This window comes from Mesocricetus auratus, unplaced genomic scaffold (assembly GCF_017639785.1).
Source record: "Mesocricetus auratus isolate SY011 unplaced genomic scaffold, BCM_Maur_2.0 Super-Scaffold_100004, whole genome shotgun sequence".
Taxonomy (NCBI): Eukaryota; Metazoa; Chordata; class Mammalia; order Rodentia; family Cricetidae; genus Mesocricetus; species Mesocricetus auratus.
In genome coordinates this window covers 62159678-62177303 of record NW_024429189.1, presented here as the reverse complement: position 1 = coordinate 62177303, position 17626 = coordinate 62159678, and the positions used below count along the sequence as shown (strand labels likewise).

The window sequence follows — 17626 nt, the reverse complement described above, 5'->3', positions numbered from 1 at the left end:
ATGATACAGGAGTGTGTGTACATGTAATACTTGATGATGCAGGAGTGTGTACATGCAATGTTTGATGATACAGGAGTGTGTGTATATGTAATACTTGATGATACAGGAGTGTGTGTACATACAATGTTTGATGATACAGGAGTGTGTACATGTAATACTTGATGATGCAGGAGTGTGTGTACATGTAATACTTGATGCAGGAGTGTGTACATGTAATACTTGATGATACAGGAGTGTGTACATGCAATGTTTGATGATACAGGAGTGTGTGTACATGTAATACTTGATGATACAGCAGTGTGTGTACATGTAATACTTGATGATACAGGAGTGGGTACATGCAATGTTTGATGATACAGTAGTGTGTGTATATGTCATACTTGATGATACAGGAGTGTGTGCATGTAATACTTGATGGTACAATAGTGTGTGTACATGTAATACTTGATGATACAGGAGTGTGTGTACATGTAATACTTGATGATACAGGAGTGTGTGTACATGTAATACTTGATGCAGGAGTGTGTACATGTAATACTTGATGATACAGGAGTGTGTGTACATACAATGTTTGATGATACAGGAGTGTGTACATGTAATACTTGATGATGCAGGAGTGTGTGTACATGTAATACTTGATGATACAGGAGTGTGTACATGTAATACTTGATGATGCAGGAGTGTGTACATGCAATACTTGATGATACAGGAGTGTGTGTACATGTAATACTTGATGCAGGAGTGTGTGTACATGTAATGCTTGATGATGCAGGAGTGGGTGTACATGTAATGCTTGATGATGCAGGAGTGTGTGTACATGCAATACTTGATGATACAGGAGTGTGTGTACATGTAATACTTGATGATACAGTAGTGTGTGTACATACAATGTTTGATGATACAGGAGTGTGTACATGTAATACTTGATGATGCAGGAGTGTGTGTACATGTAATACTTGATGCAGGAGTGTGTACATGTAATACTTGATGATACAGGAGTGTGTACATGCAATGTTTGATGATACAGGAGTGTGTGTACATGTAATACTTGATGATACAGGAGTGTGTGTACATGTAATACTTGATGATACAGGAGTGGGTACATGCAATGTTTGATGATACAGTAGTGTGTGTATATGTCATACTTGATGATACAGGAGTGTGTGCATGTAATACTTGATGGTACAATAGTGTGTGTACATGTAATACTTGATGATACAGGAGTGTGTGTACATGTAATACTTGATGATACAGGAGTGTGTGTACATGTAATACTTGATGATACAGGAATGTGTGTACATGTAATACTTGATGATACAGGAGTGTGTGTACATGTAATGCTTGATGATGCAGGAGTGTGTATACATGTAATGCTTGATGATGCAGGAGTGTGTGTACATGTAATGCTTGATGATGCAGGAGTGTGTGTACATGTAATACTTGATGATACAGGAGTGTGTGTACATGTAATACTTGATGATACAGGAGTGTGTGTACATACAATGTTTGATGATACAGGAGTGTACATGTAATACTTGATGCAGGAGTGTGTGTACATGTAATACTTGATACAGGAGTGTGTACATGTAATACTTGATGATACAGGAGTGTGTGTACATACAATGTTTGATGATACAGGAGTGTGTACATGTAATACTTGATGATGCAGGAGTGTGTGTACATGTAATACTTGATGATGCAGGAGTGTGTACATGTAATACTTGATGATGCAGGAGTGTGTACATGCAATACTTGATGATACAGGAGTGTGTGTACATGTAATACTTGATGCAGGAGTGTGTGTACATGTAATGCTTGATGATGCAGGAGTGGGTGTACATGTAATGCTTGATGATGCAGGAGTGTGTGTACATGCAATACTTGATGATACAGGAGTGTGTGTACATGTAATACTTGATACAGGAGTGTGTGTACATGTAATACTTGATGATATAGGAGTGTGTACATGTAATGCTTGATGATACAGGAGTATGTACATGTAATACTTGATACAGGAGTGTGTGTACATGTAATACTTGATACAGTAGTGTGTGTACATGTAATGCTTGATGATGCAGGAGTGTGTGTACATGTAATGCTTGATGATGCAGGAGTGTGTGTACATGTAATACTTGATGATACAGGAGTGTGTACATGTAATACTTGATGATACAGGAGTGGGTACATGCAATGTTTGATGATACAGTAGTGTGTGTACATGTCATACTTGATGATACAGGAGTGTGTACATGTAATACTTGATGCAGGAGTGTGTATGTTCTGATGGGAGATCAAGAAGAGAATGGTTGACTTCACAAACGAAATGTTATTTGGTTCAGTCATTTAGGCCCTGTCAAAAGCATATGAAGGATGTGCCACGTAGAGGAAGCACCATGTGCAAAGGCACAAGAGTCCTGCCTTCTCTGCGATTCCTATTGCTGTAATATAATACTATAACCAAAAGTAACTTGGGGAGGAAAGCATTTATTTCATCTTAGACTTTGAGGTAACAGTCCATCAGAGAGAGATCAGGGCAAGTATTTAATCAAGGCAGGAGCTAATGCAGAAACCATGGAAGAATACTGCTTACTGTCTTGCTCCTCATGAATTACTCAGCCTGCTTTATAATAGCATCCAGGACCACCCATCCAGGAATGACACCACCTACATTGGGCTAGACCATGGGTCACTAATTAGAAAAATGTCCTACAGCCCCATTTTATAACGGCATTTTTTCAGTTAGGGTACCCCCTTATCAGATGATGCTATCTTGAGTCAAGTTGAAAAAACAAAACAAACAAACAAACAAAACAGGCAGCCCATGGCACTTAAAAGAGCCACAAGGATCCCCTAGCAGAAGGCAAGTTGAACTGGTGAAATTTCTGAATGGCCTAACACTTGAGTTCAATCCCTAAGGCCCACATGATGGATTGTAAGAAACCCTGACCTCCACTTATGGTGCACATATGTATACTCCTCCACACTCACTTAAGATGTAATAAAATTAGAGGAAACTGGGATAACATGAGCACATTCTGAATTATAAACATTTTATTGGCATGTTGGACAAACTTCAATTGCTACAGGTATGGTTTGTTCCAACGGTGCAAGCAAAGGTAAGTTTTCTGCTTCAGCCCTGTTTTCAGGCCTCTCTGAGTGCAGGCTGCCTGGTCCCCAGTAGCTCAGATGGCACTTCTGGATTAGTCTCTGCAGCACCACCTGACCTCACGTAGGAAACCCTATCTCAGAAATAACCGTGTGGCTAATAGGAAAGAAGGCACCAGCCAGGGCTTCCATTGGAGAAGAGGAAGCCAGCAATGTAGTTGTAATAAAGAAGGAAATTATGGGTAGTGACCAGCAGAAACTAGAAGTGGACAACAAGTGGAGCTGTATTAATTTTATACAGAAGTGAAATGATAGTATCTCTAAAAGTTTCAATGTGATATTGTTGTAACGAAACAAACTTCAAATTCTAAATTTAAAATATTGTGTTTAAAGTTCTTGACTTAAGGGGAATATTTTAATGAGTATACCATACCATAAGATTTTATTCATCAGTTTTCAGACTGCTACCCAAAGGGGAACAGGTCTCTATGCTGCTTTCATATATTAAAATGGATGCCCTTGAAGAGGTTAGAACAATTACTGTGTATGAACAAGGTGCATATGAGGCTTGAATTAATGTCATACAGAAGTGTGTCATTTTCTGCTATAAATGACCACTGACAATTGATTGACTCAAACTTGGCCTTCCTAGAATATCAAACAGGTTTGTACCCTTAAATCGGTTATTTTGTTTAAAATGTTCACCTTTATCCAACTTGGCAATGGAGCAATTTCCATCTGTTGCTGTATGGATTTACTGAATCTGCCATCTCAGGACTCTGATTGGAAATGTGGCCATTAACAACGTCTGGATTCAGGGCTAGGGAGGTGACTCAGCAGTTAAGAGCACTGGCTGCTCTTCCAGGTGACCCAGGTTTCAATTCCCAGCATCCACATGGTGGCTCACAGCCATCTATAACTTCAGTTCCAGGATGTTCAACACCCTCACACAGACATACAGGCAGGCAGAACAACAATGTACATGATAAAAACAAATCACTAAAAAAAAGTCTCGGTTCATTAGACAAAGCAACAAGTGAAATATATAAAAAACTTGATAGGAGTAAAGTATTTACTGCTGTTTTATATAACTGGATGCTTGCACTCATATAATGTACTCTAAGGAAAATAAAGTTGAATTGCCTGGCATAATTCATCTTTGGTGAAGTGGATTGCTGCAGTGAACTATCATATAGAGGCCATCCTTCTAGGTCACAGAATTAAGGCCACACAATTATATTTCAAATGTAACTCCATTTTTTCAATATAATTGCTCTAAATATAGTTCATATTTCTTTTCTTAAATAGAGCAGGTGAAAATAGTTCTGTCTTTTCTTTGTGATTCAGGGCCTATGAGCATTGCACTATCAGGAAATGGAAATTGGTAGCATTTGTCACTTGGTGAAAAGCCAAAATGAACTTTGAGATCTTAGTGTGCAGTATGTTCCCTTTTGTTTGTTTGTTTGTTTGTTTGGTCAGTTGTTTTTTTGTTTTTTTTTTTTTGAGACAGTCTCAAAATGTAGCCCAGACTGGTCTCAAACTCATAATCCTGCCTCATGCTCTTGGGTGCTGGGATTAAACTTCCTCTCTCTAATACCTCTTAGTTTTTAATCCTCAGGGTCTTTAAATGCTAAAGACTGTGGCATTGTATCTTTTACACATTGTACAGAGAGAACATAGGAGTATATAAATTCCAAGTGTTCAGTGGACCAGTCCTATAGAGACTTACTAAGCACATATGGGCAGACTGGATGCTCTGATATTTACAAGGCTGTCAAGCAGACACTCGTTTGTCATTTTCTGAGGAGAAGTACTCAAAAGGAGAGGTATTTATGCTGGCATTTGCCAAGATAATTGCCATAACATTTTAGAATTTAAGACCTTGAAATGGCTGCAGGTCATTATGTGTCAGGTCATAAGTCTTCCCTTGCTAACCCTTTATCTGGCAAAGATCCATGCCATTTGCTGTCACCTCAAAAAGAGAAATGCAGCTGTCAGTAGTTACCCTTCCCATCAGCTAATAATTTTATCCTGATGTCTCTGCTAGCTGCTACATCTTTGCTAGACCAAAAACTTCAAGGAAATACAGTTCACTTCTCTCACAATGGAATGTGAGGAACGTCTGGTTGAGGCATGTCTGGGTGAGCACTTCTTAATATAAAAGTAAGATTATTCTCTAGTTCTGAAATGGTAAGTCTTCCTCTCTCTTATTCCTCCTGCAAGTCCTTCAAAAACCAGGTAAACAATGGGTGTTTGAGACAAAAGGACTGTTCTCCTACCTCCTCCCCCTCTGGGTTTAGTTGTCTGCAAACTCCATTGAATAGCTGCTACTTGTGGTCTGGACAAGTTGCAAGTAAGCATTCTTTGCTTCCTATGTGAAGCTCTTTATACTCAGGCCACAGGCTGTAGATTTTACATTTTCTCCTTTGTCTCATTCCATAGGACAGTGGCCCTCTCTATTGCTTTATTGATAAAATTAGGTATCTGGAATCTGTTCAGCTAAAAATGTTGTGGTATCTTTTATATAGGTTTGCCTTCCTGTTTAATAATATGGTAGTTTTCTGGGGTTTGTTTTGTCAAGTGAAGGATCATGTAGTGATGATGAACATGTTGGTATATGTTGTAAATAATCCCGAGAAAGTGAGAGCAAATCTCTAAGCCTGCTACCAGTATGTAGGTTGATCTTCTTATATCTGCAACAGCATAGTCCCTTGATCTGTTGATCAAGAGAACACACATTCTAAGTAATATATCTATAGCTTATCGTAGATCATCTTTGATTTATGTCTCCTCCAAATGGCCTTACAAAAACATATTTTTAATATTTTCTTTTTTATCACTTCCAAGTCTATTCAGATATGAAATGTGCTGTCAAAACTAGGCAGCCTGGGGTTTTTGCTGTTATAGGTATGAAAAATATTTAAAGGAAATTATTTTATCATTTGTTTCCAATTACTTCCCTTCCTTTGTTTACTCAAGAGCTGGAAAATGAACCCTAGGACTCTGCACACTGAGCTCACTGAGCAGCACCCAGCCCACCTACATGCAATCACGATTGAGATGCTCTGTAAACTTACTGAGCACCTGTCACAGACTAGAATGGTGATGGGACAGCAGTTGAAATCATTAAATGGAGCTTTATTAGTCCAAATGGACATTAAGAAATAGGGGTTTAATTTACTTATTTATTGCTTTCTTATAGGTGGATTCGCCAATGAACTTGAAGCATCCTCATGACTTAGTCATATTAATGAGACAAGAAACAACAGTTAACTACCTCAAAGAATTAGAGGTGAGGAACTGGATATATCATTCACAGCTGAAACTTCTGCGCCCTAGGAGCTGATTGTATTCAATAGGAATACAATTTTAGATCTTGCTTCGAGGTGGAGTCTTTTAAAACAATAACTTTGTCAAAGTCCTTTGTCAAAGTGGTGTGTCTGTTTGTGTTTTATTAATTAAATTTGTTCCTAGACAGTTTTACACTTGTATATAATCCATACTGACTACTCCAACCCCCCATGTCCCTCCTACCCCTGTCTACACCCATCCTTTCCATCAAGATGATTTGAGTAATAGAGGAACAGAGTACCCTGGTGTAGGTATTAACCTAATTCTCCCTCACTTATCCTGGAATAGGTCTGTATCATTGCCTCCACCCCCATCCCACCCCACCCAGTATGTGCTGGGAAGCTCTCTGGAGGAAAGGACAGTGCTCTGTGCTATGATCTGAGACGAGTTTGGGTGAAATATGAAAAAGAAGAAATGAGCTGGACATGGTTGCTCACATCTGTAATCCCAGCACTCCACATACAAATAGGCAAATTGATCTCTGTGACTTTGAAGTTAGGCTGGTCTAAATAGAGTGTGCAGGATTACAATAGAGACCTTGTCTCAAAAAGAAAAAGCGGAAGGAAGGAGCTGAGCAGGTAGCACACACCCATCATTCCAGCTCTTGAGTCCCAGGCCTGTCCAGTGTGCATAGAGAGCTACTGTCTCCACACCAGAGAAGAAGGTTTTCACGAACCCTAACAATCATCTTAATTCTTTCTGAAGGAGTAAAAACGAGGGTCTCCCTATGGTTTTTTTCTTGTGGTGAAGTCAAAAAGTCTGAACCAGTTTGTACCATGAAAACTCGCAACTTATATGTGGAAAACTAAAATAAGACTTTTGTTTAATGAACAAACCAAGCAGCATTTTTAGGCACTGATTTTTACCATTTATATCTGTGATCTGGGTTGGCTCACTAGTATGCAGTAATTGGGAAAAACTAGATTTTTCCCCCATAAGCTATCTGCTTGAAAGTTATAATGTAAATTACATCTAAATTTTAAGGAAACTTAAGTTTTAGAAAAAGTCAAGTGCCAGATGAGAGTTAGGAAGTATGGGGAATAAGCAGGAGTTACCAGTGTAGAGTGAAGTGCTGTAGCAGGAAGGAATCCTAAGGGCCATTTCTGTGTAGACACAAGAACCTAGAAACAAGGCTCGCTCAGGTTTTCAAGGCAGGCATGGCAGAACTAGAAGCAGAAGGCTTATAACTTGTTCTTTGTTTTTGGGTTTGGGGAATTTTTGTTATTTTTCTCTCTTAGTTTACTTTCTATTAAAAAAATATGACTACCCCTCCAAACTTGTAAAGGAAAGAATTTATTTAGCTTATGATCCCCATCATAGTCCATCATGAAGGGAAGTCAGGACAGGAACCTGGAGGCAGGAACTGAAGCAAAAACCTTGAAGAAACACTGCTTATGGTCAGCTACCTTTTTTATAACTCCTAGACGTGCCTGCCCAGGGCTGGCACCACTCACAGTGGCTGGGCTCTCAACAATCATTTTAATAAAGGAAGTGCTCCCACAGATTTGCCTATGGACCAATCTAATGGAGGCATTTTCTCAGTTAAGGTTGCCACTTCCAAGATGATGATAGCTTGTGTCAAGTTGTCAAAGGAGGGGGAAAAAAAAACACTTCACTTCAGTTTTGTAGACATTGAACCGAGAGCATGCTGGGCAAGCTCTGTACCACTGAGCTGTGTCTGTACCCCCAGAAAGCTTAACTCTTAACTTGAAAATCACCTTCCTGTTAAATTAAGTCAATAATTCATTTTCTGGCCACACTAAGCCCTGAGTCCTACTGACATAAATTCAGGCTGGTACCTCTTTGAGCATATATGTGTCTAAAGATAGTTAATTTGTGTGAAGTAAAGGGGAACGGCTTTTAATACCTGTGAGCTAGCATCCACAGATACAGTGTTTTTAGAACTAAGTCTCTCACCTTGATACTACTGGTTTTATCACTTATAACTTGGGAAATGTTGACATTTTTCAACTAATATCAGGAATACAACAATAGATTTCTTTGTAGGGATTCATGTTTTGAAGAATGACCTGTTTTTATTTAAACATAGTGTTCAAATAAACGGCAATGGTTCAGAAGTTAGTTTTTACTTTTAGGTGCATAAACATATTATGTCAACTTACTGCTATTACTTTTTTAGTGGCATAAATAGAAGAATTCAATCTAGTGATATAGAGAGAGAAATGTGATTAATTAACCCAATAAATGAAATGCAAAGAAAAAGTACTGGATCCACCTGTTTTGTGTAGGAATTAATGCTTACTTCATGTAGACAGTGTGGTAAGGTAAGATACAAATACAGATATGAAAGTGAATGGCCAAGCCTAAAAGCAGAAGCACACCCATGAAAGCGGAAGTGAATAGAAACGGTAATGGGGAACAGCCATGAACAGGCTGTGGTGTCTGCGTTCAGTTCTGTGGAGCCAAGACACTGACCATACTCTGAGTAAGATGAAAGGGCAGGACCTGGCTTACTGCTTCAATGTGAGTAGAGCCAAGTTTGCTCTCACAAAGGATCTGAGGAGAAAATTAGCAAAAAGGTAAAGGCTGATAAATACGAAAGAAAACAAGTCATCCAGCAGTTCAGTAGCTACAGCCTCAGCTTAGCATCGTGTGAGTGTAGAATCTTACATGGACTACCACTCTGCAATGCTAAGTAGATCTGGCCCTTACTTGGGAACTGGGTAGATCTTGGAAGCTGCTTCAGAACGTGAGTCATGAGAGGCTGTTGTGGAGTGGTTGGAGAGGGACTCGGGGGGGAGGGAGGTGAAGAAATACTGGAGAGTTTTGACCTGAGTAATTACAAAGATGAAGCTGATACGAGCTAAGATTTAAAACTCATTCAAGAATGAAGTCAGGATAAAGATGTTTTCTGGCACATAAGCAGAAAGTTTCCTAACCACAGACCCTCACTTGAATAAAAACGTGAAGGATCTACTGTGGTAAGAAAAACAGAGTAGAGGTGCATAGGATATATACTATGATAAGAAAAGCAGAGTAGAGGTGCATAGGATATATAAAGTCTTGAAAAAGTTACTAAGTTTATTTATGGTATCCTAACAGGTTAGACTATATAAAATTAACAATATTTAATTGGGGTAGGGAATAGTTAAAATAGTAGAGACTTTTATAATGTTCAGGAGAAAATAAAAGGAAATCCTATGGGAAATATTTCAGCACATATATTAAAAATGTAGAAATGGCTCCATGCTAAGAAGTCTTGCCAAAAATCTAATTAAACCTCAACATCAATCATTTTCCCCTACTACTAGTTTCCTTTGTCATTGTTTCTTTTATCTATTTAAAGGATTCTGGTGAGAGAGACCTGTAGGTTTCTTAAGACTGTCAAGAAACCTGTTAAACAGACAAGATCTTACCCAGAATCCCCCTGTCAGTATTCAGAGACATACAGAGGGAAATGCTAAGGAACTAAGGGAACCTTTGATGAAAAAGTTCCAAGAGACTGGCAGATTTTGCAGGACAAACAGCCTGATTCCTTAAACAAATTATATGGGGAAGGTAAAATAATGCAGTAATTACTAAATATGAATGGATTAAAATAAACAGTTCTATTGCAGATTCCATTGTATTCTTTATAAAGACTTTTTGAAAATTTCTAATTATTCAATGAAATACGTTATCTGCTCCCACATTATCTCATTCAAACTCCTCTCATATCCCCCCAAAATTTCTCCTTCCCAATCTCATGTTTGTTTGTCTTTAATAACCTACTAAATATGCTGCCCATATGCTCATGGATGTGGCATTGTCCGCTGGAGGATGAGAAACTCACTGTGGACCATATCCTCAGTAAAGAGCAATTCTCCCTCCCCCAGCAACAACATACTACCAGTAGCTCCACAGTATAAGGTAGGACCTGGAGATCGTCGTCTGTGGTCTATGCTGGGATTCTGGCGTCTTGATGTACAGGTTACCACAGCTCCTGTGAGATCATGATTGCAATAGGTATGTCATGTTTCACAGCTCTCTGGTTCTCTCCTCTTCCACTATGTCACTGATCCTTGGTGTGGTGAGCATTAATACCTATGTTTCATTTAGGACTGGATGAGTCTCTTTTTCTCAGCATCTTGTACATGTCTCCACTGAGTGCTGCCCACTACAGGAAGCAGCTGCTCTATCCTAGGCTGAGAGCAGCCCAGGCCTGTCTGTGCTGGAAGCTGGCCTGACCTGGCTAGTAGGATTGATGCAAGCAAGGACTTAAAACTGGATTTCAAAAGGAGGGAAGAAAAACACAGTTGGGTACCTGAACATGGACTTCGTATTTGATATTAGGAGATTATTATTTTAAGTATATGACAATGATATGATAGTTTTGGGTTTCTGAGTTATTATCTTTCAGAAACAAAAATATTTACTGGTAAATATTTAAAATTAGAGAGTGGTTGGAAACTGGAGAGATGGCTCAGCAGTAAGAGTTATAATAACTGATACAGGCTGCTCTTCCAGAGGACTGGGGTTCAGTTTCTAGCATCCACATGGTGGCCCACAACTGTCTGTAACTCCAGTGTCCTTTTCTGCCTTAGCAGGCATGCATGTGGTACACACACACACACACACATACACACACACACACACACACAAATAATTGAATCTTCAAAAAACAATCTCAGTGCTATTCTCATGAGGAAATGTGGATGCTGCAGGAAGAACAGCCAAGCAATGTGAATGAGCCTGTTGAAAGTATCCACTGACTGGCTGGCAGGATGGCCCAGTGGGTAAAAGTGCTTGTCACACAAGGCCTGAATTTACACTTGAATTGACCTCCACATGTATGCCAGTGGAGGTACTCATATACACATGATAATAATAAATAAAATGAAAATGTTTTAAGTAAAAATAGTTTTGAAAAAAAGCACATTCCATTGACCAAATGAAATCACATGGCTAAACTTGTTATGTACATTAGAAAAAGAGTGGAATGGGAAGGGACCATTGGAAGCAGATCATAGGATATAGGATATGCTCTTTTTAATAATTTTTGTTTATTTTTATAATATTTTATAATGATATAAATAAAATAATCGCATATAGTGTAATATTTTATTTTTGTGTGTGTGTGTGTGTGTGTGCGGTCTTTGTGGGGAGGTGTGCATCTGTGTGCAGGTGCCCCCAGGGACCAGAAGAGGGTCAGATTCCCAGGAGCTGAAGCTATAGGCTATTGTGAGCCACCTGATAGGGTGCTTGGAACTGAACTCATGTCCTCTGGAAGAACAGTATGCACTCCTAATCACAGAGACATTTTTCTAGACCCTTTTGTTTATTTGAGACAGAGTCTCTTGAAGCCCTGGCTAGACTTAAACTTGATGTGTAACTGAGGCCGTTCTTGAATTTCTGATCCTCTTGCCTTTACCTCCCAAGTGTTGGGATTATAGATCCATGTCACCTCACCTGGCTGAATCAAAAAAATTTAATGACTAATTATTTGGGGCCTGACTTTTTGTGTCCCTGATTTGTAAGCCAGGCACTAGGTTGACAGAGAAGCCGCTGTCTGCATGGTAACAGTCTCAGTAGCTAAAGTAAAACATACTATCAGTTTGCCTACTAGATGGCCACAGGATTTCTAACATCGTGTTGTGTAGGCTAGAGTCCACAGAACGGTGATGTTTTTAATTTTTAAAAAATGTGGATTGGGTTAGATATATGCATGTGAGTGTGAGTGTCCATGGGGACCAGAGGAAGACATCAGATCCCTTACAGTTGGAATAACTGTTGTGAGCCAGTTGAATGTGAATGTTGGGAATTGAACTCAGGAGCTCTGAAAGAGCAGCAAGTGCTTTTAACTACTGAGCCTTCTCTCAAGCCACTAACATTTTTGTTTGGTTTGTTTATAAAGAAAAAAATTTAGAGAAGCAACCTGAGCACTGACAAAAAAAAGTCATAATTTTATACATACATTAATGGAGAAAATATAGAACAATAACAACTGATACAGGCAAATCTGAAAATACAGTGTTAAGTTTAGCAAAGTGTACAGCAGTACATCAACATAGGACCATTTATGTACAGAATTGAGTTTTTTGTTTTTGATCAATATGTACATTATCAAAATAATATTTTACAAGGGTAACAGAACAAATGAATCCTGCACATGATTACCTTTTAGAGTCTGGTGTATGCTGACTGGGTAATTAAGGGCATTTCATAATCTTTGTCTTCCTCTGGCTAGTACAGTACTCATTAAGTTCTCCTTGGGTTTCAGTGGCTTCTAGGTAAAATGTTTTTTAATTCATTTTTTTCTTTTAACTTACATTTATTTATTCATGTGGGGTATGCACGTGTGGATGTGTGTGTGTGTGTGTGTGTGTGTGTGTGTGTGTGTGTGTGTGCGTGCGTGCATGCGCCCAAGCACTCAGGTATATGTATAAATACATGACAATTAGGAAGCAACTTGTAGGAAGTTCCATGGGAATGGTCAGATTCTCAGGCTTGATGGCAATTGCCTTTTCCTGCTTGCTATCTCATTGGTCCCCATTGTGTTTTTATTTTCCCACTAGAAGCAATTAGTTGCTCAAAAAATTCACATAGAGGAGAATGAGGACAGAGACACAGGACTAGAACAGAGACATAATAAAGAAGATCCTGACTGCATCAAGGCCAAGGTGCCCTTGGGAGACCTGGACCTATATGATGGAACATATATAACACTGGAAAGCAAGGACATCAGGTAAAGCGATTCTCTGTCCAAGGCCTGAATCAGTAAGAAAGAAGTTCCTGAAAGTTAAGTTTATTGAAATTTGGAAGTTCCAAGTACATAATGGGTGTAGAAAGTTTGCAAAGTAATTAAGATGTATTTCATACCACAATATAAAACTAAGCTATTTGCAGTAAAAAATAAAACACAAAAGTGCCCAGTCAACATGTGGAAATATTTCTTAGAATTTATCATATGAGTGCAAGTTAAAACATTTCATCTACCATACCTCAATAGAAGCCTTAAAGGTCAGTGTCTATAATAACATGGAAGGGCTCTCAGTGGTACCCTCACTCGATTTCACATCCTAGAAAAAGTTAAGACGTTTTTACCAATCTGTAAAAGACCACTATGTTAGCTACTACTTTCTGAATCTTGCCTTGTCTCTTTTAATTTGAACTCCCCAAATATTTGACTTATGGCAGCTATGTGGACAGGTACAAATGTTGGCTGAGTACTGTTGCTTATAAGGTGTGGGGAGAATGTGGGAAAATAAGATGTCCTCCAAGTACTGTTTCACCTCTTTCATTCACTCGTTGCTTCTTCATTTTAGCCCTGAGGATTTCATAGACACAGAATCTCCTGTCCCTCCAGATCCGGAGCAACCCGATTGCACGAAAATTCTAGAACTTCCATATAGTATACATGCTTTTCAGCACTTACGAGTAAGTGGAGAACTTTCGAGTTTGTGGGGGGACATTTTTTTCTTTTATTTGGTCTTAATATTTATAAAAAGTATTTTTCTTCTCACAAGCTGCTTTATAATTTTACCTATGAGTCTTATATCTTAAAAATACTTTAAAATAACTGCTACAGGATGCTGAGTTTTTTACATCTTACATCCTCTACTATTTTTTTTACCGTGTTTTTCAAATTATCTCCTCCTTTAGGGTGTCCAAGAGAGAGTTAATCTATCTGCCCCTCTTTTACCTAAAGAAGATCCAATCTTCACATATTTATCTAAACGCTTAGGAAGGAGTATTGACGACATAGGTCACCTCATTCATGAAGGCCTGCAGAAGGTGAGTCACCCAGTGACTGACTGAGCCAGGAGACTGTGTATACACAGGGGTGTGTTTCTCTCAGGATACCTGCTTTGTTTCTTCACCTAGAAGAGGATCCAGAGTTACTATTACATTGGTATAAAACGCAATATTCAGTAGGAGAGAGGCACAGATAGTCATTTCCTTTACCAAGAAGAGATGCTGAAAAGATTTATTTAAATTAATTTTTAAAAAACCCTAGTCAAAGTAATGGGGCTTATAAACTAGATTTCTTCAGCTAAGTTTATATGAAGATTAACCATGAACGCCTCTTATAAACTAGATTTCTTCAGCTAAGTTTATACGAAGATTAACCATGAACGCCTCTTATAAACTAGATTTCTTCAGCTAAGTTTATACGAAGATTAACCATGAACGCCTCTGTACACATCCCATTACCACTGCTCTCTTCCCCAGGCAGTCACTACTATAATCTTCTGTAGTTTTCTCATAAGAGCTTTTATCTGGTAGTGTGTCTTAGTCTCAGCTGCTCCTGAGGCTGATTTGGGAGACTCTCTTAAACCCACCAGCTCAAGACTAGCAACTCTGCGCAACACTGAGAGAACCCAGCTCCAAAAACTAAAAGAAGAAAAACTAAAAAAGGAAGTAGGAAATTATGTAGTGAGCCAAAAATGTAGATGTCTCATTCAGGCATGTGTGGGAATTCAGAAGATGCTTGTTGCTCTTTCCTTCCCTGTTCCTAAGGATCACCAGCTGGAGTGTATAGCTCAATTGGTGCAGTACTTGCCCAGACCTCGTAGGTCCCTGACTTCCAGCTTCAACGTTGCATAAACCAGGTGTGGTGGCTGGGGCATGCTTGTAATTCTGTACTTCAGAGCCAGAGGCAGGAGCATCAGAAATTCACAATCATCCTTCACTACATAGCAAGTTTGAGGCAGCTGGGACTACGTGAGACCTTATCTCGAGGAGAAAATACAGTTCTCTTTCTAAGCAGTATTAATTATGGTGGTATTAGGTAAAATATATTATTACAACATTTATGTATAGTTTATTCAGATACATGGCTCAATATATTGGGAGGAATTTTTGAATAAAAGTAAGAAAGCAGTTTTATTTTGAAATACATTTCTGATTTTTGTAGTGAAGTTACCCTCTTCCCTCATCTTTCCAAAGGAGAGTGTGCATTCACGGAACTGGAGGGATCAGAAAAACCGACAATGACAGGACCTTGATGTTGTTCTTTTGTATGTTTATTTGCTTGTGAGAGACAGGTTCTCATTGTGAGGTCCAGTCTGGTGTGGAAGTCGCTGTGTAGCCCAGACCACCCTCAATGTCTTGACAATCCTCCTGCCTCAGCCTCCCACCATGGCTCTCAAGGTTCTTTGGGCAGGTGTGTGTTTTTGGGCTGTGTGTCCTGTGTTTGTATCATCATAGTGCGTCTTGCTTCCTTCATCTTGAGTTTCAGAAGAGCCAGGGTTTGGTTTGTGCTTGCTCGGAGCTTCCTCAGTCAAAGCAACTGTCTCTCCTGTATTTGACTGTCGTTTTGCTTCCTCCTAGAACTCTTCCTCCTGGGTACTGTACAACCTAGCTTCGTTTTACTGGAGAATAAAAAATGAACCGTATCAGGTAGTGGAATGTGCCATGCGAGCACTTCACTTCTCTTCCAGGTGAGATTCCGCTCGCTTCTTCAGGACCTCCTGATTAGCCACATCACTGAGATTGTTAAAGAGCAGCATACAGGAAACAGGAAGAAGTAGTGCTGAGTGACAGCCACACACTTCTCCATCTCTTAGTCAAAGAAATTAGTCTCATCGCAAATGTCAGTAAGTTAAAAGTGAAAACTGTGTAATATACTTTTCACTAAGGATGAAAACTTTATAAGGTAAATAAGCCGTGGTTCACATGAGATGTCAGTGCCAGGACATATACTGGAGGGATTAACATGAGTTGAAACTGCCTGTTTTTGTATCTGTGCATGGCTGCCTGTACCCGCATACTGCAGGTGTAGAGGCCAGAGAGCTACATCAGGCAATTTCCTCTGCCACTCTCCACCTTATTTTTAAGATATTTTCTAGACCCGCTGGTCAGTTAGCAGGCTCCTGGGATCCTCCTAAGTGACTTCTTCACACCAGGCCTTTATGAGAGTGCTGAAGGTCCAGCCCCTAAAATGGACCTCTCTTAAAGCAAGTATAAGTCATCAAAGAATTTTTAAATCCTAAGATGTCTGAGATCTTGTTGTGGCAACACTTGTAGCTATGAGGTTGAGGAAGGATCATCGGTAATTTAAAAATGTGATGTGAAACATGAGGAGTGGGTACAGTCGTGACATGTGGGCCCTGACCTCCAGCTGCATTCTTCTCTTCTAGGCACAATAAAGACATTGCTCTGGTCAATTTGGCCAATGTTCTACACAGAGCGCATTTCTCTGCCGATGCTGCCGTTGTGGTCCATGCAGCTCTGGATGACAGTGATTTCTTCACCAGCTACTATACACTGGGGAACATATATGCAGTAAATACAACTTTTCTGTTTGTTGAGCTAGAACAGTTGCTAGAGGGGGGTGAGCTTTGTTTATTTATTTCATCTTGTTTTTCTCTCAGGAGACTACTTTTTTCCTTTTCATTTTTTTCTGAACAATGGAAATAAAGTAACTGGTGGGACAAGAAAAAAAAATCTCAGTGCTGTATCATAATGCTCTTAGCTTTTGTACAGACATATAAACAAAATGAAATTCTAAACTGAGGGTAAACCCCTTAAAGATAGCAGGTCTTTCGAGCTATATTAGTATGCCGTGCTGTTGTGGGGATTGATCAAAACAGTTTTCACTACACAATAAGGTAGATAAGATTTCATAAATCGTGAGGGCTTTGGACAGATGCAACCAGCCATGGTTAACATTTCTTCCACTGTGTTTGTGTGTGTTGGTGTTGTCTCCACAGATGCTCGGGGAATATAACCACTCGGTGCTCTGTTACGATCATGCTCTGCAGGCCAAACCTGGGTTTGAGCAAGCTATAAAGAGGAAGCATGCTGTCCTATGTCAGCAAAAGCTGGAGCAGAAGCTTGAGGCTCAGCACAGGTAACTAGGAGCAAAAACTGCAGTACCAGCATCACAGACCCTTGGGTTAAAACCATGTCAAGTGGCATCACCTTAACATGGTCAGAACAACTGAGAAGAAAACCTCTTCACACCTCCAGTCCATTCTTGCTCACCAAATCCAAGTGGTTTAGCACAGCTCAGCAACAGTTCATCTGGAATAGGGAACGTTTGTAATGAAAGGCTCTCAGTCTAGATCTTTACAAATTTTTTGTTTGTTTTGAGACACAGTTTCATTCTGTAGCCCAGTGTCTTGGTTACTTTTCTATCACTGCAGAGAGACAGCATGGCCATGGCAACTTATAAAAGAGAGAGTTTAATTGGGCCTTGCTTACAGTTTCAGAGGGTTAGTTCATA

General features: G+C 39.4%; 1 protein-coding gene across 7 annotated transcripts in view; it reads left to right on the top strand.

The window, feature by feature from the left end:
- The window catches only part of Ttc17 (tetratricopeptide repeat domain 17), a 105747-nt gene that overhangs the window by 14211 nt on the left and 73910 nt on the right, over nt 1–17626 (top strand). For 4 of the 7 annotated variants that reach the window (XM_005064886.4, XM_040745908.1, XM_013121488.3 and 1 more), the window contains exons 2-8: nt 6308–6397; nt 12972–13141; nt 13722–13833; nt 14059–14190; nt 15730–15839; nt 16539–16683; nt 17112–17251. In XM_005064886.4, the coding sequence (XP_005064943.1) occupies nt 6308–6397; nt 12972–13141; nt 13722–13833; nt 14059–14190; nt 15730–15839; nt 16539–16683; nt 17112–17251 (899 nt within the window). Of the gene's footprint in view, nt 1–6307; nt 6398–12971; nt 13142–13721; nt 13834–14058; nt 14191–15729; nt 15840–16538; nt 16684–17096; nt 17252–17626 lie in introns of all 7 variants that reach the window. The other 3 variants (XM_040745909.1, XM_040745907.1, XM_040745910.1) reach the window with 1 other exon arrangement.